The 27854-nt window shown below is 38.9% G+C and overlaps 1 protein-coding gene across 4 annotated transcripts in view; it reads left to right on the forward strand.

Moving 5' to 3' along the window:
* ARMC9 (armadillo repeat containing 9) overlaps positions 1–27854 on the forward strand; it is a 65053-nt gene that overhangs the window by 8939 nt on the left and 28260 nt on the right. For 2 of the 4 annotated variants that reach the window (XM_086467750.1, XM_086467752.1), the window contains exons 7-13: positions 5209–5366; positions 7263–7361; positions 21835–21869; positions 23052–23163; positions 24110–24202; positions 25485–25575; positions 26482–26605. In XM_086467750.1, the coding sequence (XP_086323876.1) occupies positions 5209–5366; positions 7263–7361; positions 21835–21869; positions 23052–23163; positions 24110–24202; positions 25485–25575; positions 26482–26605 (712 nt within the window). Of the gene's footprint in view, positions 1–5208; positions 5367–7262; positions 7362–15020; positions 15057–21834; positions 21870–23051; positions 23164–24109; positions 24203–25484; positions 25576–26481; positions 26606–27854 lie in introns of all 4 variants that reach the window. The other 2 variants (XM_009949436.2, XM_086467751.1) reach the window with 2 other exon arrangements.

Genomic DNA, 27854 nt, shown 5'->3' on the forward strand with positions numbered 1-27854 from the left:
GAAGGAGAAATGCAAAGAAAATTAATAGGCAAGACACGAATGAACAGCAGTATGGCAGAGTCCTGAAAACAGCCTTTTGTAAATAGTTGCTAGTCATTAGTCTGACATACTGAAGCACTTCAGGTTTGGGTGGAGCGGTGCATATGCTCTCGAGGGTGTCCTGGAGAGTTTTGTGTGTTTGCCTTGCCTGATTGACCTGCTACAGTCTGGCTTTTTACCCGTTTGCTGAAAAACTTTAATATCTGTATGACTTTCAAAGCTCTCTGTGTGGCAGTTGTGCTTGCCTTATAGCTCTCCCATGTTTTCAGTTTGGCTGCGAAGAAAAGACTTGCAGAATGGTAGGCATCTTGCACAGAGAGCTCCACACCTGCGTGTCCTCTGTGCTAACAGGAATGGAGGGTATGAAGTGTTTGGAAGCATGTTCAGCTACTGTCCCCTTCATTGCCTCATTACAAATCTGTGGATGAATTCACAACTCTTCCACCATTTTGGGTAAGGGAGGAGTGGGGGAAGTGTGTCAGGCTCCTGCACAAGAGGGCATGAAGTGTGACCTACCTGTCTGTCAAGATTTGCTATAGTCTGAATGACTATTATTGTGGAAAGGTGTCAGTTTAGAATAGGGATAGTAATTTTTATGGAAATGAGGTAAGCAAGAAGGAGACAAGGCAACTACTGCCTCTCTTAAGAGCAAGGTTTCAGTGTTGCCTAAGGTGCCCTGGTGTCTGATGGCAGCTCTTGGGACCTGCAGCTCCTCTGAGAGGAGGAGGTCCTGAGAGCTCTGCTGCATTGTGTGCAGGAACTCAACCTGGCTGGAGTCAGTGCTTCTAGCAAGGTATGTGAGAGCAAGCCGAGATTAGAGAGACAGAGAGAGCAAGCACAAGTTGAGGAAGCATGCTTGAGGTGTAGGTAAGTTGTAAAGGATAACAACCAATCTCTCGCTTAGAGAGAGAAAAGCTTCTCGTGGAATTATGTGCACGTGTGTAACTTCTTGGCTGCTCATAGGAACTGGAGTCAAAACATTAAAAAGGCTTGACAATTACATGCATGACAGAGCAGGCAAGAATACTGGTAGAAACATGCAGTAGTTCACATGATGCCTAATGCGAGCACCTTCATTTGGCAGAATCACAAGCTTTAATGTGCACTGTATCTTCCTGAACCAGGAGGTTAGTCCTCTGTCCTTTATTTTCCCGTCTACATATGAATAATGGTTCTGGTATGTGTTAGGTCCAGAGCTTCCCCTCCCCCCCGCCCCTCTGGAAGCTTATATGTAGAAAGCATTTGTCAGTGTTGGGAGTTGTGTCTGGGAGAGGGAAAGAGAGAAGCCAAATGTGTGGTGTTACTCTCTGATTCCTGTTACAGGTGCAGTTTGATCACTGCTGCGAGGTGCCATAAATGTGAACTGCATCTGAAAGGCACGCTTTCCTGCTCCCCTAGCCTGACTTCAGATGGCAATGATTTAACATTTTAAACAAGCAACTAAGTATTAATTTTTACCCAGCCTGGTAGCTCCCTGATCTGTCTGCAGAAATGCTGTTACTGGTTATGGGGATACGACAAGGATGCAAGGAGGGTATGAGACAGCGCAGGACCAGCTCTTCCAACAGCCATCTGTGCTTGGGGCAGCTGCATGTCAATGATGAAAGCTTCCTGCTCTTTCAGCAGGAGAAACTTTCGTGAAATACTTTTCCTTTTTTAGTAAAATTACATACAAGTGAGAAGATAGAGATACAAAAAATGCAAGAGATGTCAAGACTTTGTCATTCTTCTTTTTGACTCCCTTTTCTCAGTGAAGACCGATGTCTGTAATTGATAATCCCTGGATTTAACAGACAAGGGGTAAATTGGACCCTGTTTATTAATTGCCAAGATTGGCATTCATGAGCTGCATTGAGTTTTGGTTATGTAGTTTTTCCTGCTGTCTGTAGTTGGAAGATGGATTTTCATCGCTGGAAACTTTCACCACTGGGCTATGAAAAGCAAGCGAATTATGAGTAGGTTTGTGTTTCATGACTTGGTGCTTCCAACTTTCCTCTGAGTGAAAGTCACGCTCTAGATACATCCACTGGAAATTTCTGAATCAAATGTGTTGTATCACAGTTAAATAAGAACATATTCCAGATTGCTCATCTAGGCATAGGAATATAATGCTGAAGAGCAGCTAGTTTTTTGCAACAGTTGCTCTCAGAATCTTTATTACTTAAGAAAAATACTCTTGTTTTGGAGCTGTATCGTATTAAAGCTGTGGTAGCAGTTGAGCAGTGATGGCTGTGGAATAAAAATAAAAGTTGAATTATTATTATCAAGGAGGAATAATTTGAGTTGTCTTTGGAAGCTGTCTTAACTCTTCTGATTTTTAGCTTGATGAATATTGATTACGGTTGAGATGGTTTTAAGAGCTTAAAGAATTGTAGAAAGTTTGGCACTTTCAGCAAGATTATTTAATGTTACTGGGAGCTGTTCTAATGTTTTGTTGTTGGTTTGGTTTGGTTTGTTTTTTTTTTTTTTTGAAGTGCATTTTGCTGGATTTGGATGGGATCTGTGGCTTGTCACAGTTTCTATTGCTCTTTCGTACTGGTTTTGGCTCCCTCCTAGAAGTATAAGAAAAATATCATTAGGGTGGCTTGATCTACAGTTTGATATCAGGTGTCAGTCGCAAATCCTGTAGGTGCAGAGTGCTGTGATTCACGAATGGTTCTCCAAAAGCAGCCATTCTTAGAGAAGAGGAGGCTGTGAAAGTAAAATAACTGTCTTTTTTTTTTTTTTCTTAACTCATAGATTTTGAAAAAAAGTACAGATTAGAAGCAAGAAAATCTACTTTCTCTGTGTTCCATGCTTTAAGACTGTCAATATATAGCTAAAGTCTGTTAATGCACATTTTCTCTAAAAGGTCCCATTAAAAAGATCATTTTGCTAAATTTTCTGAAATTAAAAATAAGCTGTTCTGCCATCTACTGCTTTTAATAAATGGGATAAAAGCAGCCTATTTCAGAAGCCTTAAAATCTGTAAGATGTGACAAGTTTTTAAAGCAATTTCCAACATCTGAATTCATAGAGCTATCTAATGACTTCGATCTTTTTCATTTGTAATGGAAGCTGAACGAACAGTTCTAATTGAATGGTATTTTTCTAGCATTTTTATGTCTCTTATGTCCATGTGTTTATTGCTTTTTGAAGCAGTTTGGCAGATGTTTGGGCACGATTAGTACGTCGCTACCTGCAACGTAACTAGATCGCCACAGTAGAAGACGACTTGTGAAGGCTTTACTGGATATTTTAATACAGCACCTCCACTCCCCATTTTTCCCTCTGCTGAAGATTACCGCCCCTATGCCAGCTGTCATGGCACAGCAGAGGTTCGTGCCCGAGCAGAGAGCAGGGAAGCAAATGGCAAGGGACAGTTTTTTGAATAACTAGACCTAAATTCTCCAGAGCGTGTTTATCGTAGCTGCAAGTTATTATATGCTGAGCTTTTTTTAAACATAGCGCATGTCTCTGTGGTGAAACTTTGTACTGCTTGGGATTCTCCAAATGAAGGTCCCAAAGATTTCTGCTTATATCAGTTATGTTTGCCAGTGCTTCTGTGTTACAGGAACATATGATCTACATCTTTATGGAGAGAGAGACAGTGAATCAGAAAAGAGGATAATGGTTTCCTCAAAGATCGTGGGCAAAGTATGTTCAAAGCCAGGAACAGAAACTAGTTTTTCTAGTTTCCAATTTTACATCTTAGCTACTTAGTTTTTCTTCCCTTTGGGTCTATTTGGACCTAAGCTGTGTCATATTGGGCTGTTCAGAATGCTCTAACAGAAAAAAAAAAAAAATTAAATCTATGAAAAAGAATTGTATTTCTGTCTGAAACTCTGTGGTCAAGCTGATTCCTGCCCATTGTTTACCAGAAAATCCTATGGTAAGTATTCAGTCTGTTTGCAGATGGGCACAATGTCATTTTCACATCACTAGAGCAATACTGGCTTCTCAGCAAACTAGTTTAAAACATAATGCTCTAGAAAAATACATAAATATCAGCAGTAACAATAGAATTATTGTTCCTCCTTTCATAGTTTTGGCCAGTCATGAAGATGGCACTGCACTACACAGCTCCAGATTCTGAACCTGACTTCCATGTAGAATGCTAATTTGTCTGGGTCTGAGACTGGGATGGAAGATACAGATTTTGGTGCTTAGTTTGCTTCTTCAGTCTCTAAAGTAATTGAACCTGAAGAAACAAAATGTATCAGAAATGTTTTTTTTTAATTTAGACAAATAAAAGAAAAATTGGAGTTATTTTCAGAAACTGAAGGTACTAAGAGTAACTAGTATAGCTTACCATCAACCAGTAAATGGTGGAATCACCTGAAGAATTTTTGTAGAAGTAGAGAATGAAGTAGAGAATTCCCTGCATCTTCGAAGAATTCAGTGAATATTTTAACAGCAGATGAAGATGAGGAACTGGATAACTTGAATGTTGTTTGGTACAGTGTGATTTGTACCGTTTTCCTTAAAAGATAGAAGACTTAGTATTTACTTTAAAATAAGCAAAGCAGTATGTAACCTAAGTATCAATGGTCTATTTCTATAAATTAACTGGAGAAAACACCCAGCCTCATAGTATAATCTAACAAACAGTGGCATGAATCTCTGGGTACTGTCATTCTCCTGTTTTGTTGGTTCATCTTTGAAGTGGCTGCTTGACCTTTCCAGTTGCTCGGTGAAGTAATGTTTTTTACCCACTGTTACTTTCAGGAATGTAGAAGACAGTGCATTAATCTCATCTGCAGATAGCAAGTTCAGTTAACCAAGTCTGAGCTGCATTTTGTTATGTGTTGTACTGATTTGATGCCCATGGCCTTGTTTTATCTCTGATAGCATGGAACTTTTTGTATTAACAGACCTTTAAAGCAGTATCCTCTTCACAAATGTATTCAGTGCTGTTTACTGTCTAATAGTTGTATTGCTGCTGTAACTGTGAAGCCATTGTTTCTTTGGGCAATTAAGGCAAAATAAATACTTGTAGCTATTGCGATGAAATGAAGTCACACTGGTAGTGTGGAATTATCCTTGCAGTGAAATTCCATCCCTTGGATAAAAGTAATTCCACAGCAGTAGTCGAAGTTGTCCCTTCAGAGCAGTACAAATGGTTGTGGGTTCTTTTGCCCTTTGGAATGAAAAGGTGATGTTATTTCTCTTTCATTATTCTCTTAACAGAAATGTTGCAACATCTTCATCAACAGTTAGTGGAGTCTGAGCACAGGACCATGACCTACCTGAAACTATTTAACAAAATGCAGGCGGACTACTGTAACCTCATTGGAGTCACTGCAGAGCTGGTGGATTCCTTGGAGGCCACAGTCAGTGGCAAGATGGTAAGAAATGACTCAGATGGTGCCTGCTTCCCCACCCCACAGAAAGTGGAGAGAGAATGCCACTAAAATGTGAATTAAGCTTCATAGTTATTTCTGTAAGTCTCTCCTTACTGGTGAAACGCAGCACTTTAGATGAGAGGTTCTTCCATTGCCCCTGCGTACTATAACAGAGGTAGTACAGAAGATGGGTTGAATTGTGTTGGCTCAGAAATCTTGCAGAGACTATCATCATCTCACAAGATATCTCGGATCTCCTGTGAGAGTCCGCTTTTGAGCTTTGGTGTCAGCAGTGATTAGAGGGCATTTCTGTGATTACTGACTGCAATCCAGTCCATCAGAGGTGGTTGTATATTTACAACTGCTACCAGGTCTGTTTTAAGTTACACTGTGGTGGAAACAATCTTCTCATCCAAAATTCTGGTGAGGAAAAGCTTTGCGCTCTGTTCTGCTGAGCTGAACTTGTTAATTTTATTGGTAAACGGAACTGGGGTAGGAGTGAATGAGTGACTCACTGTGCAAAACAGGCCATGCGGATGTGACTGCAGAAGACACAACTTTCTTATGGGTATTTTTTATACAAATATGATTTTATGCTTCATCTTTTGTGCTGTGTTCTCTGTGAGCATGCCTCTGTATTATAACTTCTGTATAACCTGAAGATTATTCTTATGGCAGCTGTTAGTGGCCTCTAGATGCTTTTAAAGGAGCTGTGAATTGTTAGAAGGGAGGATGACCTAGGAGTTCCTGTGCTGCCTGCCTAAAAGTCAGTATGTACCTTCCTGCTGTCATCAGTGTGAGCATCCTGTAGTTTGTTGCTCTGCGTCTGGGATCACTGTCTGCTCACATCGTTACTGCAGGGAAGAATTTGCCTGTAGTTGTGGATTTTGCTTTACAGCAGATTAGGAAAGGTATTTGCTCACATGAGCTTCAATAACAGTAAGAAACAGTCATGCATTTGCCGTTTCATACTTCAGTGCTCTCCAAGGTGGTATCCTCTTACCTTCTGTGATGGAGGAAGCGAATACTGGTTATGTCTTGTTGCGGATGCTTGTTTAATTTCCTTTGCAAGCCTTGTGCTGGGCAGTCATTTGATCCTTCCCAAGTGTGTCCAGCTGAGGGTGCTCTTCCATTATGAATCTTGGTTTCTGTCATTTCTGAATCCAAGTGGAGTTGGAATAATGTCGAAGTTACAGTCATTCTGAATTTGAAGGGTTTTGTTGTCTCGCTATAGGTTTGAGCGTATCAGAAGTGTCCCCATTTGCATTTCTATAATCTGTCCTCTCACTTCTGTTCTGGGGAGGCTAATAACTGTTCTGAAATTAAGCAGTTCTATTGTGGTGTAGATTTCCCCAAACAAAAGAACTGAACCTGCTGAGATGTTTTGCATAGAAACACAAAGTGCTATACTGTGTAATTCATATTATTGTCTCTGCTGTACAAGACAGTTGTGTAAGTTCTGTTCTTCAGATAGACAACACATCAGCATATCACTAAGTCTAAAGCACAAAACTGCTTCATGCTTACTGTTGGACAGCTTACCTTTTGAGGAAGATCTGTATGCAAACATAGGTGTGACAAATTCTGGTTTTCTTCTAGACTCTCTGAGCATGTTTAGCATTAGTCTTGTAAATAGTTATAACAATTCCCAGACTAAGAGAGTTTACAGTTTTCTTAATTTCTGAACAGAACTGCAGTTGCAGTCTATACCTTGTGCTTGCATCGATGAGTCTTAGGTGTGTGATTTCTTGCCCTCTTAAAAAACCAGCTAACCAACCAAGCAAAACCCCAAAAAAATCCAATAAAAGAAACCTCCAACCTTTAGTATAGAAGCACTTGTCTGGTAAAAAGTGTAAGTTTTATATAAAACTTGTTCTCTCTTTGTTTCCTAATTTTTAGATCACACCAGAGTATCTTCAAAGTGTTTGTGTTCGCTTGTTTAGCAATCAGATGAGACAAAGTGTAGCACAGAGTATTGACTTCACAAGGCCTGGAACTGTAAGTATTAATGTTGGTTCTTTTACAGTAACTGTCTCAAAAGACAGTACCTCTTAAGCTGGGTATTGAACAATGAATGTGAGATAGTAAAGACAAAACATGGTGTGTCCAAGCTTGTGTAAGAATATGGCAGTACATAAGGTTTTGCTGATCTCAGATGCTGGTGATTGACATGGTTACGCAGTCATAGCTGCATAAGTATGATTAATTCTGTTATGATAACAGTAAGTTGTATATCTGTTAAAATGCTAACTGAATGTTTAAAAAACAAAAAAACCCACACAAACAAAAAAACCCAAAACCAACAAACCCCAACCCTCCCATAAAACTAATGTCCTGAATGTGGTTTGATGGCACATCTTGGCCATTTTAATTTACCTAAAAAAGGGGGCTGGTGTTGCTCAGCTGTGAACACATGCTCTGTTCCTTTCTGCTGTCAGTGATGCTTCTGTAACCCTAGAGCGAATTGGTTTAGCCAGCTAAAGGAGAAGCATCTGACAGGAACATGAGAACAAACAGAAAAGGAGTAAGGGAGGACTTTCTATTTTTGTAAAAGCTAGTTCACAGATGAGCAGTGAGATGATGCACCTAAGCCACCTTGTTGATTTACATGATGGGCTTTAGCCCCATATCCGAGGATCTTTAATCTTATTGATAAGCAGCTCAGGATCCCTAGGGTTTTTATCTTCCCACTTCAGCCTCTTGTTCCTTTTTGGATGGCTGCAGTATACCTAGCCACCATTCATGTTCTGCTCAATCTCCTCTGCCTAAATGGAAATGGAGAGGGAGGTTGTTTGTGGTTGGTTTTTTTTCAGCAGCAGAACCAACTTAGGATTGTTTCTAGTGTCTGTGAAACTGTGCCCGGGGGTGTGAAATTTTAAATGACGTAGCGATAGTGTAAGAGCTATTCAGTTTCACACCCTTTTTTAATACCTAGCTTGTTCAAATTTTTCTAGTAAGCGTTAACATTAAAACTGCATTAAAATATTATGTGCCGCTGCTTTACAAAGACCAGCCAAAGTCATGAACTGTGCTTGTTGGTTTTGCCGTGGCAGATATTCATGTATACTTAACTTTGTAGTAGGAGAGCTGTGAAGTGTCAAAGGAAAAGCAGAAGAAAAATAAGATTATTGCTCCTTGTTCTAGCCAAGGTTTTTAGTAACAATGACACCATGGGTACATTTTGTTCCTCTTGAAAATCTGTTACAAAAAGATGAGGAGATAATAAAAATGTTCCCTTTTCTACATGCTAATATTTTCAGAGATAAATAGTCCTTGCTGTTCTTCAAGCTGTTTTAAATGCCCTCACTTCCCTGTTAATGGTCAGAACTCCTTTCTCTGACTTGCGTGCCATAAAGGAGCTGTACTCTGAGCAGCTTTTGCTGGCTGCGTATCCCAGGGTTTCAGGAAGGAATCAGGATCTCTCTTTGTCTGCTACCTCAGCAATAGGGGCTGTCTGTAACTCCTCAGATTTACATCATGTGCATGGTTATGCCATCTCCCACCCCATAATGTACCACCCCCGCCATCTTTCTTCAGCAATTTTCAGGGGTCTTCCCTCTTTCCCTGCCGATGGCTTTCCAAGATAATGCTTTATGCATTTTTTGCCATCTGATGTCGGGGTTGTGTGGGTCTCCCAGCTCCCCTGTACTGAGATCATCCGTTCTGTACAGCCATATGCCCTCTTCTCTGTTGCTGCTCTCTGCTTGCATCAAGGTTCCTCTTTTTCTGCTGTCTTTCAAGGTGTTCCATTTGCCCAGGGTTTCAGTCTTACTAGATCTTTTTGTTCTATCATAAGCTGATTCTCTGATCTCTTGAATCCTTTTGGGAAGGGGGCAGAGGGACGAGTGTCATTCTTATGCGAGGTGCTGATTTGTTTCTTTATCTGCTCTGCAGAGAGTGCAGAAGTGGCTGAAGCTGCGTCTTCACTGATAAAAGCTGGGTGGATTATTGCTAGGCTGCATATGTCTTTCTGTACCCCTATCACGTAGGCTGTTTTAACACAAACATCTGTCCTTGTATGGTTTAGCCTTCAGGTATAGGCATCTGTTTCCTTCTCTGAAAAAAACACTTTAAAGAGTTTTAAGAACAGTAAGTGATCACTGAAGTGGGTAAGCAGCCTTGTATAAACACAGTATTTCAGCCAGAATCTCTGTTACTGGAGGTTTTTAAGAACAAGGTAGACAAATGGATGCCATTTACAAGGAATGGTTGATGCTTGGCTACTCCTCCAGGACAGATTAAGTGACTGCTTAAAATCTCTCGCAGCCATACTGCCTCTTTTTCCTTCTGCTAAAAGATGCTCAACTGTGAAATGATTGTTGATCTTTTGCATCATGTTTATTTACTTCTGCTTCTCTAAAAGCGTCTCTAAAAGCATTTCTGCTCCAGAAGTGCCTTTGCCACTATACTTATGGCGCTGTGGCCACTATTAGCACGGTCTCCAGCGATGTAGATAGGTCAGAGAAAGAGGATTTAGTGGCGGTGGGGTTTGTTTTTTTTTTTTTCCCTCCTGGAAGGAAATTTTTGCCTCCCTTCAGTCGCAAATTAGGTTAAGCTGAGTAAAGCTGTGTTCTTCTGGCACAGTTGTATCTATTTTCATCCTAGGCTTTGCTAGCATAACTATTTCTGTGTGACTTTATGGCTCCTTTACCCACACTATTTGTGGTAGTTGCTGTGCCAGCAAAGTTCTGTAGTGAAGCACCAGGACAGCTATAGCATGGAGACTGTTTAGATTAAGGGTTTCTCAACTGGTTTAGGTCACTTCTTGACTGTGGTTGAAATCTAATGTTGTTTCTATAAGCAGACCCACACACTCAGACTGTCTGAGGCATTAGCCAAGTTTTGGAGGGCTAATCACAGTCTTTGCTGTAGATCTTCACTGTATCATAACCAGGTTTCCTTACCTTATCCTTTTCTCGACACTCATTTGAGCATATTTTCTTGTTTATTTCCCATGAAGAGCATTCTGTCTTTATACATGAATAGCAAATGTAGAAGCAGAAATAAGTGTAAGAAGAAAAAATATATATAGCCCGTCTTCTGAGAAGAAAAATGACTCCTTCCTTGTCGTCCCAAAATACCTCTAACCACTCCCTAACTCTGTTGATCCAGGAAGCCACATGAGATGGACTAAAAACCAAGTTCTGACTGTTTGCCACTAGGCCACTAAGGCATCCCATTACTTTTGCTTCAAGGATTCCAAATACCTCATTGTTATACACTTACATGTTATTGTTCTATCCTTAAGTGGTTTCAGGTTTTCACATAAGTTTTGGAATAAAGCTGGAGGCATCATGACCCAGGCTAAGTAGTAGCATGAGTTTGCAGCATCTGTGCTGGATTTGTGTTGGAAGGTCCCTTCACTTTTCTCTCTTAACTAATTAGAGACACTGGAGTGTGGCCTTTCCAGCTACTCCATTTCACAAAACTACTTCTGCTGTAAGGGGCAGTCGCCAGTATAATTGCACAAGGAAGAGACTAGCAGAGGGGCAGCTCCTTTGCTCGTGCTTACCATTTGGTCACTGTGTAGGCAAGATAAGTGAGAGGTTTAAAAAAAACAGTCAATGTCTAAAGAGTTGGCAGGCATTAAATATGATGGTTTGGGGTTTTTTTCCCCCACTTTGCCTTGAGTATTCAGGATTTAACCCTATTTCACTGACACTGATATCGGGACTAGCCCCCTTAAATTAGTTTTGGCAGATCAATATCTCTAAATAGATGAGCAGAAAAGAAAAGCATTAGCAAGGAAATTTTTCTTTTTTTGTTGTACTGACATGCAGCCTTAAATTTCTGCTGCTTAGGGAATGAGTAGATGTGCATTACAACATAGTTTGGAAACAGGAGGTGCTTGAGTTCGCAGTCCGCTATAGTGGCACAACTCAGGGGACAATCCAGGCTTGTGAGCAGGTTCTGAGAGCAGAAAATGCTAAAGCTGCATTGTTCTCAGAGACGTGTACTTGAGTTCTATAGTATATTTTCTTAAAGCAGCTACACTACACTGGTAGTTTTAAGTTATACTGGGAAGGAGGACTGTACCAGTGCTGTAACCAAAATGAAGTATTGCCCAAGGAAATTAAAGAGTATGCCTTGGGTTATATCCTTAGTAGCATTATTTGTACACAAACTTGATTTTATTCCCAATGCATTGTACTCTGTGCTCAATTTTTAATGTCAGGCAAGTAGTATTGTGTAACATAAAGCCTTAAGGTCTCAGGTTTTGAAATTACAATAAAGGTAGCATGTGTCACTAATGTGTGCTGTTATTGTACAATCATCAGCTTCCTGGTTTGCCCCCTGCCCGTGGCTGAAGGCCTGTCCTTTCGTACTGGAAGAAATTTATGTCAGGAAGACAAATCCCAGAACGAGTCTTTCTTACTGAACTGGCTTTAAGACCTAAGGCAATGACATCTCTTAACCAAAAGACTTTCCCAGTGTAATCGTACCCACAAAATCTTACTTAGTGAGGGCTTCTTGTGTTGGCTGTTTCTTTGTGCTCTCCGGTAATCTGGCTTGGATCTCATTCTTTCACAGGGCAACTGCGTGCCTCTTGCCAGCTCTGTGACCTCCTGGGTCAGCTTGTGAGCCTGATCTGCAGTCCATTAACAGGATGCATCTGCTGCATGTAGTGGGAGAGAGGCCGCACTACTGTGTTACAGTTGGGAGATGTCTCCAAGGCTTCTCTAAAGCCCTGTTTTACTATAAAGCTTTTTTCCTAGCTGCAGTTGAATGTTATCGTCATCTTCCATCGTGTCATTTGACATGTGTGGTCCTGAACTGGGAGAGAAGAAACCTGAGACAATTGTCAGAGCAAAAGGTCTGGGTCTAAGAACCTGGAGGTCAGAGCACCAGGTCTGACAAGCTGAGGAAACAATGATTTGAAGATTTAATCAGATTCCTGACTTTATAATGTTGATTTGGACAGGGAATCGATGTGGGTAATGGTAAATTTGAAAATAATAGTTTTAAATACAGTGATCTATCAGTCCTTTATATCTTCAATACTCTTGAGATTACTGAAGTTTTCCTTTTTTTTTTCTTTTTTTTTTAACTACTCTGTTCTTTCTAATAGTGACTTGGTGAGTAAGAAGCGTGAGTTGTAGGGGGTTTTATGCCTGTAGCTTTCTGTTTAATACACATGAAGCCAAATGGATTCTGGCTCTATCACTGAAGTGTTGTACATTCAGTCCCCATCGAAAGTAGCACAGACTCAAGTCTTAAACCCCTAAACAGATTTTTCTGATTCAAGTAAAGTATACACCTTCCTGGAATTTCTTGGATTAGGGATAATGTAACAAGATTCTCTAAACTTTGGATTAAAGAGAAAACAGGATCTGCTTCTTCAGACACGCAGTTTCTGTCAATAGTCGAGGTGTGTGTTAACCACTGGAGAATCTTTCTGCGACTAGAAAGCTGTGTAATTGTTTGCATATATTGCTCCTGTGTCATGGTCTAGAATAAATGCCCATTATGTTTTTACTGCTATTCAGTTTGATTATATTTACCTGTGGCTACAATTAGGTGAATTAATGTCCCTTGCAAGTTTTAGGTCTCTCTTGGTAGAGCTCTTGAAGCTGTGGAAAATTTATTTTTTTCTTGTTGCTGTTCTGCCACTGGACAAAAGCACCAGCTCTTCTGTAGAGTTAAGCTGTTGTTTACAAACTGTAAACAAGGAGGATTTTTTTTTTTAATTTTCTGGAATAGCTGTAAAGACTAGCATGGGCTCTTTTTTTTTTTTTTTCTTGTGCTCTGTGCTTTTTTACTCAAACATGCTTTTTACTACAAATGTGAACATGGTATCAGGCTGTAATAGTTGTGGCAGGTATTCTGCTTCTTACTTGTGAAAGTTTTCTGCTCCAGGAGACCACATGAAACCTAGGACACAGGGTAACAGAAGTGTTTTGTTTTGTTTTGTTTTATTACTCTGAACCATTCAGAGTGGATTCACCAAGCATTGTGTAGGTGTATGCTCTTTCATTTAAAAATAATATGCACATTACAGCAAACAGCATCTGCCCTAAGCAAGCTTTTCATAGGATGAAATATATCAGTCTTCTCCATACCTACTCGTGTGCTGTTTCTTATATGTGACCACTTATATATGGTAAAGAGGAAACAAACCTACCTCTTTACACAAGCAAAGAGAAGTTCTTTTTTTTTCTGCTGATACGGTATATGATGCCTTTTTCACAAGTTGCTGCAGGTGATACAACTACCTGCAGCAACTTGTGCATGTTTCTTTCTTTGCATAAATTCCTCACCTCTAAAGGTAAGGTGTTGCATCCTCTAAAGGTAGGGGTTTCCACAAACTTTTCCTGTTATTGTCCTCAAATCGTAGAATGGGTCAAGTTGGAAGGGACCTTGAAAGGTCATCTGATCCAACCTTTTTTGGTTTCCTTTAATGTTAAAACTTTCCTTTAATTCATCTCTGTCTTGATGCCTATATACATTTTCACTGGCTTAGGTCATGTGTACGTTGAAATGTCCTCTTGTTATACAGGTTATCTCCTGGTTTCTTTTGCTCACTTACTGGTCTCTACCAACATTGTCCTTTGTCTTTAAATTTAATTTTAAAATGTCTTTGCCAGGAGCTATCTGCATGTGTGTATAGCACCATAAAAGTTAAAATACTCATTCACATCAGAGAATTCTGAGTAATAAAAGAATAATGTTAGATTTTTAGAATTGGTTAAAGAATAGAAAGAACTTTATTTTCTGCTCATCATGAAGAGTGGCAAGTTTCTTATACCTTCTGTATATGTCTGTTATGTCTGCATATGTCTGTTAGAGGAACCTGCTAAATATAGTGTTTATGTGCTTATCCATCTGCACAAATATGTCCTCTAAAGTAAGTATTGGCAGGTTTGTGCAAAAAGACTAGAAGCAGAATGATTAATGTTGGTCTTCTTTCATTGTGTTGAATTGTGTACTTTTATTTTGAATTAAGACTGTTCTTTTTAGATACAAAGCTGTTCTAAGTTAAATATTTTATTCTAATTAAAAAGGGAATGGCATGTTTTGTACTAAACTACTCAAACCATGAAATAGCACCATTTTTTATTTTAGTAACTAATCTTAGGTTTCCTTCCAGAGACTTTTTCTTAGTTTATCTTGGAGCCTTTTTGAGGATGAGGAATTGATAACATTGCTGAAACACCTTAAATTGTCTTTCTCAGTCTTCATTATGTGCTAATGAGAAACTCCAACCAAAACAAGTATGGAGAATACCTGCAGCTGCTTTCTTAGAAGCTGAGGCCTTCTGATTGATACCACCTTCACTGGTATCTCTTAGCTGCTTCAGTGTAGCGAACATTAGAAGTCATATATTCACATAAATGTGTCAGGGCTTGGTGTGTAGCTATTCCAACTGACAGTTATAGTGGGATAATGTGCAGACTAGGTATGTTTGCCAGGTGTTGAAAGGAGAACTTGTAATGTAAATATATCACAAGAGACACACTGATTTCAGTCCTAAAACATACATGCATATGGATTGGGAGAAGGTGCTTATACTTTTCTTTTCAAAGTTAATAGTCTGTTAATTTTTAGCTGATTTTGATTTGTCAGTTTTTTAGAACTGTGCATTTCTCTGTGATTTATTTCTGTTAACTTATTTTTTTAATCTTCTTTATTTTAATGTGTGCCTGTTTGCCCGTAAAGGGATATTACTCTATGAGCCCTTGTGATGACGGATATGTAAGTGTCTATATCTTTATATCCTTTCACATTGCCTGCTCAGTCTGTCACTGTCTATATTTCTCTTCGTTTCACAATGTGTAACAATTTTCTGTGTGTTTTAACTTGTCCTGACATTGGCTGTATGGTTTTCAAAGAGCCAAAAAATGTGCAAGGTTTGGAATTTCTGCATGGGGAACAGATAGACTCTCTGAATAACCTTATGGCTTCATAATACACATAACACAGCATGTCAGCAAAAGAGCAGCTTTGTCCACAACCTTTATATGAAACATAGCTTCTTATAGCATGCAGAAAGCAGTTGTTTCTTCCACGTGAACATCAGTGTATATAGCATATAATGTACCTGAATTGTGCCTACACTAGCTGATCCCACACCACCTTTGACAGAGCAAATAAATATTAATGTTTTAAGATAATATAACAAATTGAGTTGTGCTCTTCAAAGGTGCATCGTATTTTATGTATTTTTATTTTTAATTTCTAAAGTGAAACTTCCTTTCTGTAGTAAAGATTATAAAATTCTTTCATACAATTAAAATGGATGCTCTTTCATTGAAAACTGAAAAAGCAAAACAGTATTCTGTGTACTGCCTGTGACTTCTGTAACCCAGATGGAAGTTTGTATTCTGGCAATATTACAGATACACCATAAGTATCTAATTTTGCCCATAGTCAGTGCATTCTTTGCAAAGAGAGGAAATGAGTCTACTTCTAAGTAAATCGGTAAGTAATCAATTCATAAAAGTGATTGACACCAATTCTGAAAAATGTGAGTATTCTACTTTAAAATAATCCGTATTTATATTTTTATTGCTTTCTTTGGGTAAAACAAAATTTCATCTTTCAAGAAAAAATAAGTTTTTTCTCAAACGTATTCGTCACCTGGAATTACAGTAACCCCTGTGGGCACTTAACTTCCTGCTTAAAACAACATTGTTTTGAGAGATAGTCATAGAATTACTGAATGCAATGAACTATTGCTTATGTGCTTCTTTTTATCTTGATGTAGACAATACTACCCACATTCACCTGTGTTAAAAGATCACCTGTATCAATCAACCTGTTCCTGTTGGTGATGTGAGTGGTCATAATGGACAACTTTTGATTGAGATTTAGCATTTTGTTCCCTCTTGTAATGGTCTGTGTTGAGATGGAGAGAAGTTGATTACAGATGAGCAATTATGAATAAAATGATCTTTGCTAAAGGAAACTTTTGCCCTTATACAGGTAGCCTTAGTTAAATGTAACTTTATACAACAAAGAATGTAATAACTTACAATGCAGAGTTGTTTATAAATTTTTTTGAAAAGCTATCTGACTCTAATTCTGAGGTATTTCTTGAACACATAGATAGCTTTCAGCCTCCCCTCACTCTTTATATAAAGTATTTTATACTCTTTTTTTTCTGACATTTTGTCTTGTCATCACATTACCACATAGTATTACAGTGTGACTATTTTAATGTACAATTCAGATGTCTTGGAGAACCTGTTTTATATGTCAAGTAGGAAGTTTTCATAACACCGTATCTCCAGTATAAGTAAGAGAAAAAAATATAATTAAAAACATTTGTAGATCTTCTTACGAAATAAATTTGCATAGCCCCAGTAGACCTGCCAGGTTACACAAGCTCAGTCTAATCTATCATAGGCTGCATGTAGGAGTCCTTTTGTCATTAGCGTATAACAAATGAGCTCAGCACAAATTTATAAGTTCTAATGATATGTACAGATTTGCTTAAATTTGGTTTTACTCTTCACATATTCATCTGTATCTTTGACTATTAATTCTGAATCTGCATTGAATTTACACTGAATCACAGTGCATTTTCAGAGCGGTTACTGAGGACAGAATCTGGCTTTCAGCTTTAGCCTTCATCATATTATGAATATATACATCAAATAGCAAAGTGGAGTTGGTTTGAATACAGGGCTACAGTATTTGATAAAATCAGTGTGGTTTTGGCTTGCACATGAAATGCATCTGTTTTGTTTTATAAATATTGATTTTATTTTTTTTCTTTGAACTTCTTTGTTTTATTCCATGCTGTTTGTATTCATGCCTTGCTTCGTTCAAAAATGAAGGACTGCCATCTGTGGCTAATCTGCATCACGACAGAATTACTTGACTTAATATAGCACCTGGTTTGGCTTTGGCAAGAACCAACACAAACATAAGTCATACCCCGTGATCCTACCAGAATGAGCTATGCTTGGGCTGCTGTTTTCTTGTGTTTGTTTCTTTTCCTTTCCTTAAGACACTTAGTTTCTGCATGTGTTTCAATTATGACAAATGAATGCCTCAAGACAGGTTTTGCATGAAAAGTGTTTTGTTCCAGATTAAGTCCGTGTATGTTGGGAATCGTGTATTGCAGATGAGTTGTGTATGCCCCGTGTTCTTCACACTTTCATACACTGGCAGTTTGAGGAATACTGTTACTCAAAATCTTGAATTAACATTTAACCTCTTTCAGGAAAGGTAAGATTGGGGAAAGGGCTTGGAAGAAAATGCTGAGGAAATAAATGCTTTTTAATCTAAGAAAACTGGTAGTAAAGAGGAGCTACGTAAACTTGGCTGTCTGAGGCATCGTCTGGTGGTTGACATGATGGATGTGTAATGAGGAGTTACCTGTCAGCATTGCCTTTGATTCTGTCTGCCTTCCAGTCTGTGGCCTTGCATTCATCACTTGGAGCTGAAGTTCCTAATGCTTCTACTAACCTTATAAGAACATTAAGAATTTACTTTCTATAGAGTGCTCTATGGGCTATGAAGGCACAGTGCTGATGGTTTTACTTTTTGTCCAGTTATTTAAAAGCAGCTATTATACAACTAAGTCCCAACTTTACAGCATCCAAATACTCTTTCTCTCAAAAACACACTACAGTTGGAGTTTTTGCACTATTGCCACGGAAATGACAAGATATCAGTGTTTAGATTTTAGAATGAGCTCCAGGAAAGAGAACAGATCTGTGAGGATCAAAAGACCAAAAGGCTAAAGTGGGCCCTGTTCTGCCCACTTCCAGACTTCAGTATTAACCCTTTCCTCAGTTAAGTGTATCCCTTTGTTCCTAAAAATAATTTTTAAAGGCTTTATGTTTTTACATGTATCTGCAACATAGAAGTCAGTTTTTAAAAGCATATGGCTAAAGTTTTGCAAAGAACTTAAAAAGAATTTTGCTATTAATTTGGTGGTAGGGCAGGTCTTTGTTCCCAAGAATCTCTTGCTTTTGCTTTCTGTGATAGCAATGTGTTGAGAGGGGTGAAGGCTTGGTTCAGCTGGCACTCCTGCCGGATATAATGCGTGTAGAAGCTTGGCTTTGGACCTGCTGTGTACGGAGATAATGGTGAAGACTATGGACCTTTTTCCACTGGCTAGATTATATGTCTTAAATTAAGTAAGTGTGCTGACATAAGTAAGCCCAAGAGCTGATTTGTAGGACCAAACTGTTTTTGAGGTGTGGTTTTCCTTTTGTTAAAGCTAATGCACAAGTCAAGAACTAGAGCTTAACACAGCTTTCTGGGGTTAGGTTATGTAAAGATATTTTAAGTCGGTAAATATCCTGAGATTGGGACATCTCAGATCTGTATCAAACAGGAGAAACGGAAACAAACAAATAAATATGCGAAAGGAGGTGCTGAGGCCAAAGTGTATTTGCTTTGGTGGGCTGCCTGCTAGGGAATTCATAATGCACATTTACCCTTCCCTGCCTGTGTGGGGCAAGGCATGTTGTGAGGTGGAGAAGAGCGCTCTGCTTAAGCAATAACAGTATTAAACAGAGTTAAAATAAAATGTTAGGATGGGTCTGTAATTTGCTTTTTTAATTAGAAGTGTTTATGTGAGGGAAGCCACGAAATTTTCAGCAGAGTATGGGTCATATTCCCCAGGCTTAATTTCCACCTGTGTCCATGAGCTAGTGCTTCCTATTGCCAAGACTGCTGCTTCCAACTGGTCAAAGCTGCTGGCATTAAAAATGAGGCGTGGGGCTTGGTACAAACAGCTATGGCCTGTCAGGGGTATCAGCTCAAGCTCTGAGCTGGGACAGGTGCCCCTTGCTGCTACTGCAGGAGGCAGCAAAAGCAGCCAAGGAATGGGTGCAGTGGTGGTGCTGGCCAGACTGGCAGTGGTCTGGGAGTGAGAGCTGAAGAGTCCATGATATGAGGAGGAGAAAGGGTGGCAGGGTAGTGGGGCTCTGAGCGTCTAGGGTGCTGCACGTCTTTCCTTTTTAAAAATGAGGATAGAAAGGTGAAAAGTTGAGAGTCTGTGGCAAGAGGTAGCCTGGATGTTAATTTGAATGATCAGCACTTGGTGATACTGTATTTGGATCACTTGTTTGAAAATTAAACTGACGGAAAGTCTTTTCAGACCCATTTAGCAATAGATGGAGAGCATGCGATGCTGTCCCGCAGTACGCTGCCCGGCTGTGCGCTTCACAGGGTGCCTCAGCTGTCTGACCTGAAGTAGAACTTCAGTGGAACCTGAAGTTGTAGCCCTATGAGCCACAGGAGAGCTGCTGGGTTGCATAACTACCAAAAAATGCCCAGAAATATAATTCTCTAGCAATATTTTACTGCAATTCTTGTTCTCAGAAAATTACTTAAAATAGTGGCCTAAATAAATGCCAAACCAGGAAAATACTAGTACCAGAGTTGTTACTATACTCTAACAGCCACTGTTAACCTATTTTGCAGAACTATTCTGTCATAATCAAACACTAAACTTCTTGGTATTCTGTTTGTGGTGGTTGTGCCATGAGCATTCAGTTGTTTAATTGCAAAATGATAATTTTTAGCTCTTGCACACTGCTATTCATTCATAAATCTCAAAAACAAGCTTATTTTAAGAGATTGATCCCTGTATCTGCTTTCCAGATGAGGAAAATCAAGGCCCAGAGATGTGAAATGACATGTTTTGAGAGCCAAGCCAATGTCTTGCTCAACGTTCCGTACTGGACAGATACAGATTAGCTTACTTATGACTAATTGCAATTACGTACGTGAAAAAAGGAAATCTCTGCCTATAATATGGTTGCATTCTTTCTGCTTATCAGTGGTGCTGACCATGGTCAGATTCAGAAATGAAAGTGCAGCGAAGGACAAACTAACCCTGAAAAACTCTTTCCCATTTCTGTTTTGCCTTATTGAACCTGACGTAATGTGAACTGTACCTTTATTGCTTTCCCAAAAACGCCAAAAGCCTGAGAGAGCTTTCTTCCTCCTGTGCAGCTTCTAGACTGATAAACTTGGGTCTGATCATAAAAGTGAGTGCTGGACAAGAAGATTCTCCACCTCTGTGGTCCAGCCCTCAGAGCTCCAGTACAGGGTCTGCCTCACTGTGTGGTACCTTTTTGGTGCAGATAGACTACAGATGATTTGTGATTTTGTTGTGCGCTCAGGTACAAGATGATAGGTTTCGATTGGAAAAACAGTTTCATTTAAACAAAAGTTAATTTTTGATATTTATCAACAACGCTAAGGAAAATGAATACAAATAAATGAGGGGAAAACAGTTTAGGTAGATATGATACTTTGAAAGACTTTCGTATTGTGTGAAATAATCTATGATTTGAGAACTGCTGTCAAGACAGGTTAATTTTGAAGTGTATGACCTGTTGATTGTCTATTGTGTACAAGTCATTCATTGACTTAACGTAGTATAAAATGCTTTCCAATGTGCGTATAAGCTTATTTCACATCTAAGAGAGCAGTTCCTTGTATTATGAAGGATGCCACGAGGTAGTGTGTTCACAAATATGTCAGCTGGTGTAATTCAATATTCTCTGCGGTATTTCATGCTTTTTGTCTCCTGAATCCCTCAGTTTTAAATCTGACAATAGACATTGATGATATAGCTGCTATTGAAAGAGGCTAGGTTAGAAGAGAAGAACGGTTTTAAAGGCATAAGTGGTAATGAGAGATTTTTTAGAAAGTGAGTAGGGAGATCAACACAAAGAGATGACACTGAATATTCTGCGAATATGACATGTAGCTGACATCAGAATGCATGATATGAAGGACTCTTATGCCAGAATTGCTGCTGCCTGGCTCACCTACAACTACCTCAAGCAAAAAATATTTACTGAAGCAGACAACTTTTATATGGTGTTGATATTTTTAAGTTTTGATTTGTTCAGCATGCTCTGTGTCACACTGCATCAGAGAGGAAATATTGAGGCTTAAATTGAACTTAGCCTAGGCAGAACCACTGAGAAGTGGCTTGCTGTTCCATATCAGTTTTATCCATACTAGAATACATAGTCTTTTTTTACATATTAATAGTTACATATAGGGGCATATGTTAGTAGCAACAGGCATTCCGATAACATTAGTGTCAAAACGAAGAATTACAGCAAATTTGGATGCAGCAATATGTGCCAGGTCTCCAGTGAAATAGTATTGTGGCTTTAATGGATGAAAATTTTTTAAGTCGATAAATGTGTTTAGCGAGTTCTTCATCTTCCTCAGTGGGTTTTGGATGGTAGTTTCTACTCACTTTTTTCTTTTTTTTTTTTTTTAAAATGCTTCAAGTGTAGGTAATTTTTAGAGTGTAACAGTAAAGATAGCATAGCCAGATCATAACAAAAGTGGTTTTTACTTGTGAAACACTTTAAGGGAAAAGAAAGATAAGCACTGAAGTCCCATCTTTCTTCAGCTGTGTTTCTATTTTGCAACACAGATTTTATAGGAAAAGAACTGTGGACCTCATTAGTAACACTGATGATGTGAAACTTGGACTGATCTGTTCTGATTTCTTTTTTTCTTTCTTTTTCTGATCCAGGCTTCCACAATGTTAAGAGCATCTTTAGTCCCTGAGTAAGTATTGGGGCTTCATTTATGTGTGTAGAGAAAAGGAGGAGGGGGTTGTAAACTCAAGTGTACTGCAAGTCATCTGCAAATGGGAATCGCCACCCTCTGTGTGCTTCCTCTGATCTCAGTAAACATTGTACACAATTATTGCAATCTGTATTCTTTTGTTGAGCAGGTTCAGTAACATCCTAATTTCAGCAGGATGTTGCTAATGTAGTAAATCTGCCACTCCACATATGTGAGTTGGTTACTGTGTTTTCTTTACAGTTTCTGCACCTTACAGTCCTGTTTGTAATTGATTTGCTTCTCACAAATCCAGGAAAATGGGGAATCAGTAACATGGATTTTTGGGTGCTTCAAGTTTAATTTTTTTGTGACTGACTTAATAAATCTTGGCTTATAAAATCAAATAGAGATGATATATCTGAGGTGAAGGTTTTATTAAATTTTTGAGACACTATTTTGAACCTTCTCTTGTTCACAAGATAATGAAAGGGACGATTCTATGTATAATGTAAAATTCGTTTTGAAAAGTGATAGGATAGGAAGATAGAGTAACAATTGTTTAGTGAAATATATTTAAATATTAAAATTAAAGCATTGACTGAAAGCAATTTTGTTCAGTGAAATTTCTATTGCAGTATTAAAACTCAGGGTAGTATTGGTGCATGCAAAGTGGTCCTGTATTAAGTCTAATGTTAAGTCAGCATAGTCCAGCCTGTAAAAATCCATTCAGCCTACCACCTTTGCCTTGGAGAAGACATTGCTGTGTGTCTACGGGCTGAGAGGTGAAGCTGGAGCTGCAGTTTGTTACTGCGTCTGTTTATAACCCTGTGCTAAGACCCACAAGCTGCTCCTCATGCCCTTGTGGTCCACACAGGAAAAAAAAAGGCTGTTACTGCACTGTTTTGTGCCACTAAAAGCTCGGCTCATTAATTGTCTAGTTGTCAGAGTTTAGTATCTGTAAGTTCTGCTGGTAAATGAGCTGCATGCATGGTGAGAAAGCAAGTCAGAGTTTTAAAAGTCTGCTGCTCTAACATGGTAATAAAAGTAACAAAGTGTGAAAATGTGGAAGCTCGTTTCCTGAAGCAGAGTTCCTGTTTTGGCTCTTCTCACCTCAGTAACATCAGCTGCACTGAATGAGGAGAGAAAGAGTTTTGATGAATGTCTTTCCCGTTTGCATTGTAGGAAGATGCAGGATGTGCCATTGTTGCCCTCTTTGGATTATGAAAAGCTGAAGAAAGATTTGATTACAGGGAATGACCGTCTCAAGGCCTTCTTACTGCAGGCTCTGCGCTGGGTAAGACAGGGCCTCTGTAGAAATAAAGAAAATACGTCCCTTCTGGAGGGATCCAGAACTAAAATCCATTTTGTGAGCAAGGTGATTGTTCTGGTGATCAGTTCAGGTTCACAGGCAACTTCTCTCTTTGTCAGTGAAGCTTGCCGAGGCTCTTGAGATGATGAAGAAAGCCCAGGCAGTAGGTATCTATTTGTAGCGGCGTCCTCTTCATCTGAGGAAAGCCAGATAACAGTTCCTGGTACATTCAGTGGAAGTAGTTTCTGATGTGTTTTCAAATAAATTGTTGATGTTGTTTTAGGCAGTTACTTTTTCCATGTATTGCCCTGTTTTAGATTTGTATAAATATTGTTGCATCCAAGAAACACTTGACTCTGATCACCAGTTTTCCTTTAATAATCAAGGTATTCTACAAGAGCCTACCTTTTGGTTGACTTGGATTTTCTAATGATATTTCAGAAAAATTAAAGGTGACCACAGGAAGTTACATTTTCCTGCTGAAAAGGAAGCAGATGTATTCAAAGTGACAGACATGAGAGATGATAATAGTGGAATTCTGGTCAAGCTTCAGTGTCCATTTTCACATTAAAAAAACATCCGTTGGGTCTGACCAGTGGTTCTTCTAGCCCAGTACTCTGCCTCAGATGTTTTAGAACAGCACCACATCTGTAGCTATTAAAGGGGTGCTTTAACTTTACGGGAAGTAATGCTGTATCCTTCCTGTACAGTCAGGGACGACAGCTCCCAAGTAACAGTTTTGTAATGGATCACTGAGCTGAGGTCAGGTCAGTTCATTTAATCTCTTTCCCTTAGATCACTGAGGTTGAATTCCTTCTCCTCACGAGAAGAGATTTCTCAGCTATGGGGTATCAGCACCTTTAAAATCTCAGTGGTCATCAATTCACATTACCATTTATTTATTTGACCAGTTTATTTATGTTTATTTTAGCGCTTGACAACATCATATCCCGGAGAACAGAGAGACACTGTCTTGCAAGCCTACATCAGTAATGACCTCCTAGACTGCCACAGCAACTGTCAGGTCAGCTGGAAAGGGTTTTCATCCAACTTGTATGTGATATTACTCATCTGTTTCTATAAAGTGCTTGTCAGAAGAATTTACAGCTCTCTGGAAGAGGCAAAAAAAAAAAAAATAGTAAGGCCAAAATCATGTGATACATTTAACTTCTGCATCCTAGTCTTTAAATGTGGTGGGCAAAGCTTTGCAGTACCAGAGCTCTCAGTGTAGATACAGTTCTTGTAGACAAGTGGAAGTTCGTAACCTCTCCTGGTGCTTGATGTCTGTGACTTGAGCTGAAGCCTACAGAGCCCCTTCCTTAAGAGTCAGCTCTTGATCAGATGCTATCTCTCTTGTTGAGTGATTATGTATTGTTAGATAATACCTTCAATCCATTCCTCTTATCTGGGATAAGAACTAAATTAGGACTTCAGTCTCAATACCTTTATGGAATATCTAATTATGCACTTGTAATAACATATTCAACAGTATTTCTGTGAATTTGGAATGGATTGTTACCTTCCTTTAGAAAGGGGAATTGCTGGTATCTTGATTTTGAAAGGTTGCTTCAGTCACTGGTAATCCAATATTATTGCTAACAAAAGTGCAACTTTTTTCATTTGTACTAGTGAATTTTGTGCATAGTTGATTCCCCAGTTGTTTGAAGCAGCAGCCCTACTTGTTACGTTGTGCCTTCCATTGTCATTGCAGCAGTAAATTCATTAGAAAAGTTAAAGGGTTATTAAATTAACGACCTGTTTGTCTCCCTGTCAATTTCTGTAAGAGGAAAGTTATGTATAAATAATGCCTGAAGGAAAACAGATTAAAGGTAGTTTGCAATGTAGTGTTCTTGATAAGTTACTGAGCTGCTTTCCCGCACTGTTAGTTGTTAGACAAAAGCATTCCTATTCAGGTAACATTACTGCATTCAAGTTCATCAACAAAATTAACAGATTATTATTTTTTGTCGCTGATTAAATATTAATTTTAGATATCAGCCTTAACTGATGACGGTGTTGGTTCACTAGAATTCTCACCCTGCACCACAGAGCTTAATGGTGTTTTAACAGACTGAGCTGAGGAGCTCTGCTTATTTGTTCATTTTTCATCTAACCCTCAGCCTTCTGCTAATAATAAAAGAAACTGGGAGATTTTTTAATCATATTGACATTATTTAAGATATTGCTATACATTGAAAGCTTGTTTGCTGTGAAAATTTAACAAAGCTTTTAAAATGTTATAGAAGACTAACTTTGGTATTTCCTACTTCAGTGAGATTTTTGTTAATGTTTGCTTTCTTTTTCAGATAAGTGTCCTCAAATTATTACATTCTAAGAGTGATGTAGTGAGACAGTATATGGCAAGGCTCATCAATGCTTTTGCTTCACTGGCAGAAGGTAAGAGATTTGCTGGGGAAAAAAAAAAAACAACAGCATTTTCATATAGGGCTGGCTTATAGGTACTTCATAAGTGCATGTGGAAATTTAGAGCCTTGTTTGCACCCTTTTTCTAGGGATTCACTGTCTTTTGTTAGGTGCATTCAAATCAGTTTTTCAGTTTCTGGAAAGTTTTCATTTTGACACTGTATATTCAGTGTTTCTGACTTTTGATGATTTGATGATTTATGGTCTATGTGGGAACTTACCCAGGTGCTGCCTTTAAATATAGTCTTCAGTCTCTTCATGAGGGTTAAAAAAAAAAAAAAAAAAAAAAAAAAAAAGGAAGAAAAGTCCCCATTAATTCAAAGTCCTGTAGGCAGACCTGTTACCAGGCTGTGCAACAGTAATTAGTGCAGCCGCTCTTGCAGCTTCCTGATCCTCACCTGAATAAATCTTTGTGCATCACTGCTGTTTGCTTGCATATATATGCAGCTTTGTATCTCTGCCTGTCCCAAATTAGCCCTTGATTCGCTCCTTAAGGAGCTAACTATTGCTGAGAACTGAAATCCCATTTAAAGTCAATAACAGTAGGGCACCTAATTTTCCTGAGCTCTTTGAACATCTCTACTCTTTTCCTAGAGTATACAAAACTGTGACAGATCAGAAAGCACGTACTGAAAGAAAAGTAGTTTCTGTGTGGTACTAACTTGGCAAGTGGGGGCTTCTCATGCCACAAGTGGCTGGATTGAATGCAACTGGTCTACTAGACCACTCATTTGTGCAGGTTTGTTTGAGTCTTGCCACAAGATTGTGGCTTGTCAAGAAGAAACTGAGGTCGATCTTGCTTACTTTTCCAAGGAGAGGGAGCTTTTCTGTCATAAGCTGATATCTCAGCATCTGTTCTTTCATCGCTTTTTGCACCAGGTCGTGTCTACCTTTCTCAGAACCCAACGTTGCTGCAAATGCTGGAGGAGAGACTGAAAGCTGAAGACAAGGATTCCCTTACATGGGAGAATGTGCTGGGGGCTCTGCAGAAATTCAGCCTCAGGTGATGAAAGCACAGCACGCAGTGGTGACAGCAGGAGAGGAAATGCAGGCTAGTTAGGCTCTGTTCAGGGAGGAAAGAAGAGCACTTGATTTTCCCGTAACAATCATCAGAACCTCTGATGTCTGGTGAAAGCAGTGTCATTTATTATGGAGGAGAACTCAGTTTTGCTGACTGAATTAATCTGACTTCCTACCAGCTGTCAAGACTCAAGAAAATGTACATCTGACATAGCCTTGTGTGCTTTATGTGTATTCCTTAATTGAACAAAGAGAAAATCTTAATGTAGAAAATTCTGAAGATTCCTACATAGAAAAAAGAGTTGCATTACATTCCAAAGCGTAATGTTTTCATTATCCTTTCTGCAAACTTTTCTCAGGGATTTCATCTTCATCCTGTTGATCCTCTTTCCTGGAGCTGTCTATATGGCTGTCTTGTTTCTTACTTTTGCGTTAGTAGTCTGACTCAAATGCCCACTACAAAGGAAATATCACGCGAAAGCAGTAAAGGGCACGATGTTACTCTCGTTTATCAAATAAATACAATCTAGGAACTCCATTTTCATAGTACTCGGGAGGAATATTCAGCCCTGAATAGATAACTAAATGTACGGAGGTAGATGCATAAGTTTGGCTCGTGTTATTTTCATTCATGTTTCTTCTAAATTAAGACTGCAAATGTTGGGGTGGTTTTTTATTTGTTTGTTTGGGCTTGTTGAAGAATGAGGGCCGCTTTTGGATTTGCCTCATTGAGAACTTATCTGGGTGAAGCACATTTAAACATGCTTTGGATAAAATTCTGGACTGCTTCCTGACATACCTTATACATATTTGAGATGAAAGAGACTAAATCTTCGTACATCACTGCTTGAAATCTTAAACCAATCTTAGAGAAAGTTATTTTTTTTTCTATTAAAACAGTTGTTGATAGTACAAATTAGTTTCAATTTTGGGGCCTAGGCACTAAGCTACTGAAAATTTGCAAGTTTTTTACTTTCTAAAAAAGCCCAGTTAATCTTATAGAAGGTCAATTGCAGATACCTGACGTGAGGGACTTTTTATTTCTTCTTTTTTTTTTTTTTTTTCTTAATGTGTGGTCAGGTGCTCCATTGTTTTGCTCAGTCCATGCCATAGACCTACTGCAAGATCCAAGATTGAGAAAGTGTATGAACTTTCAGGAATAATCCAAATCCCAAGTATGAAGACCAGAAAATACCTGCTTTGATCTTTGTAATTTAGACTTACTGCCCCTT

The sequence above is a fragment of the Leptosomus discolor genome, chromosome 7 (genome assembly GCF_034619465.1).
Source record: "Leptosomus discolor isolate bLepDis1 chromosome 7, bLepDis1.hap2, whole genome shotgun sequence".
Lineage (NCBI taxonomy): Eukaryota > Metazoa > Chordata > Aves > Leptosomiformes > Leptosomidae > Leptosomus > Leptosomus discolor.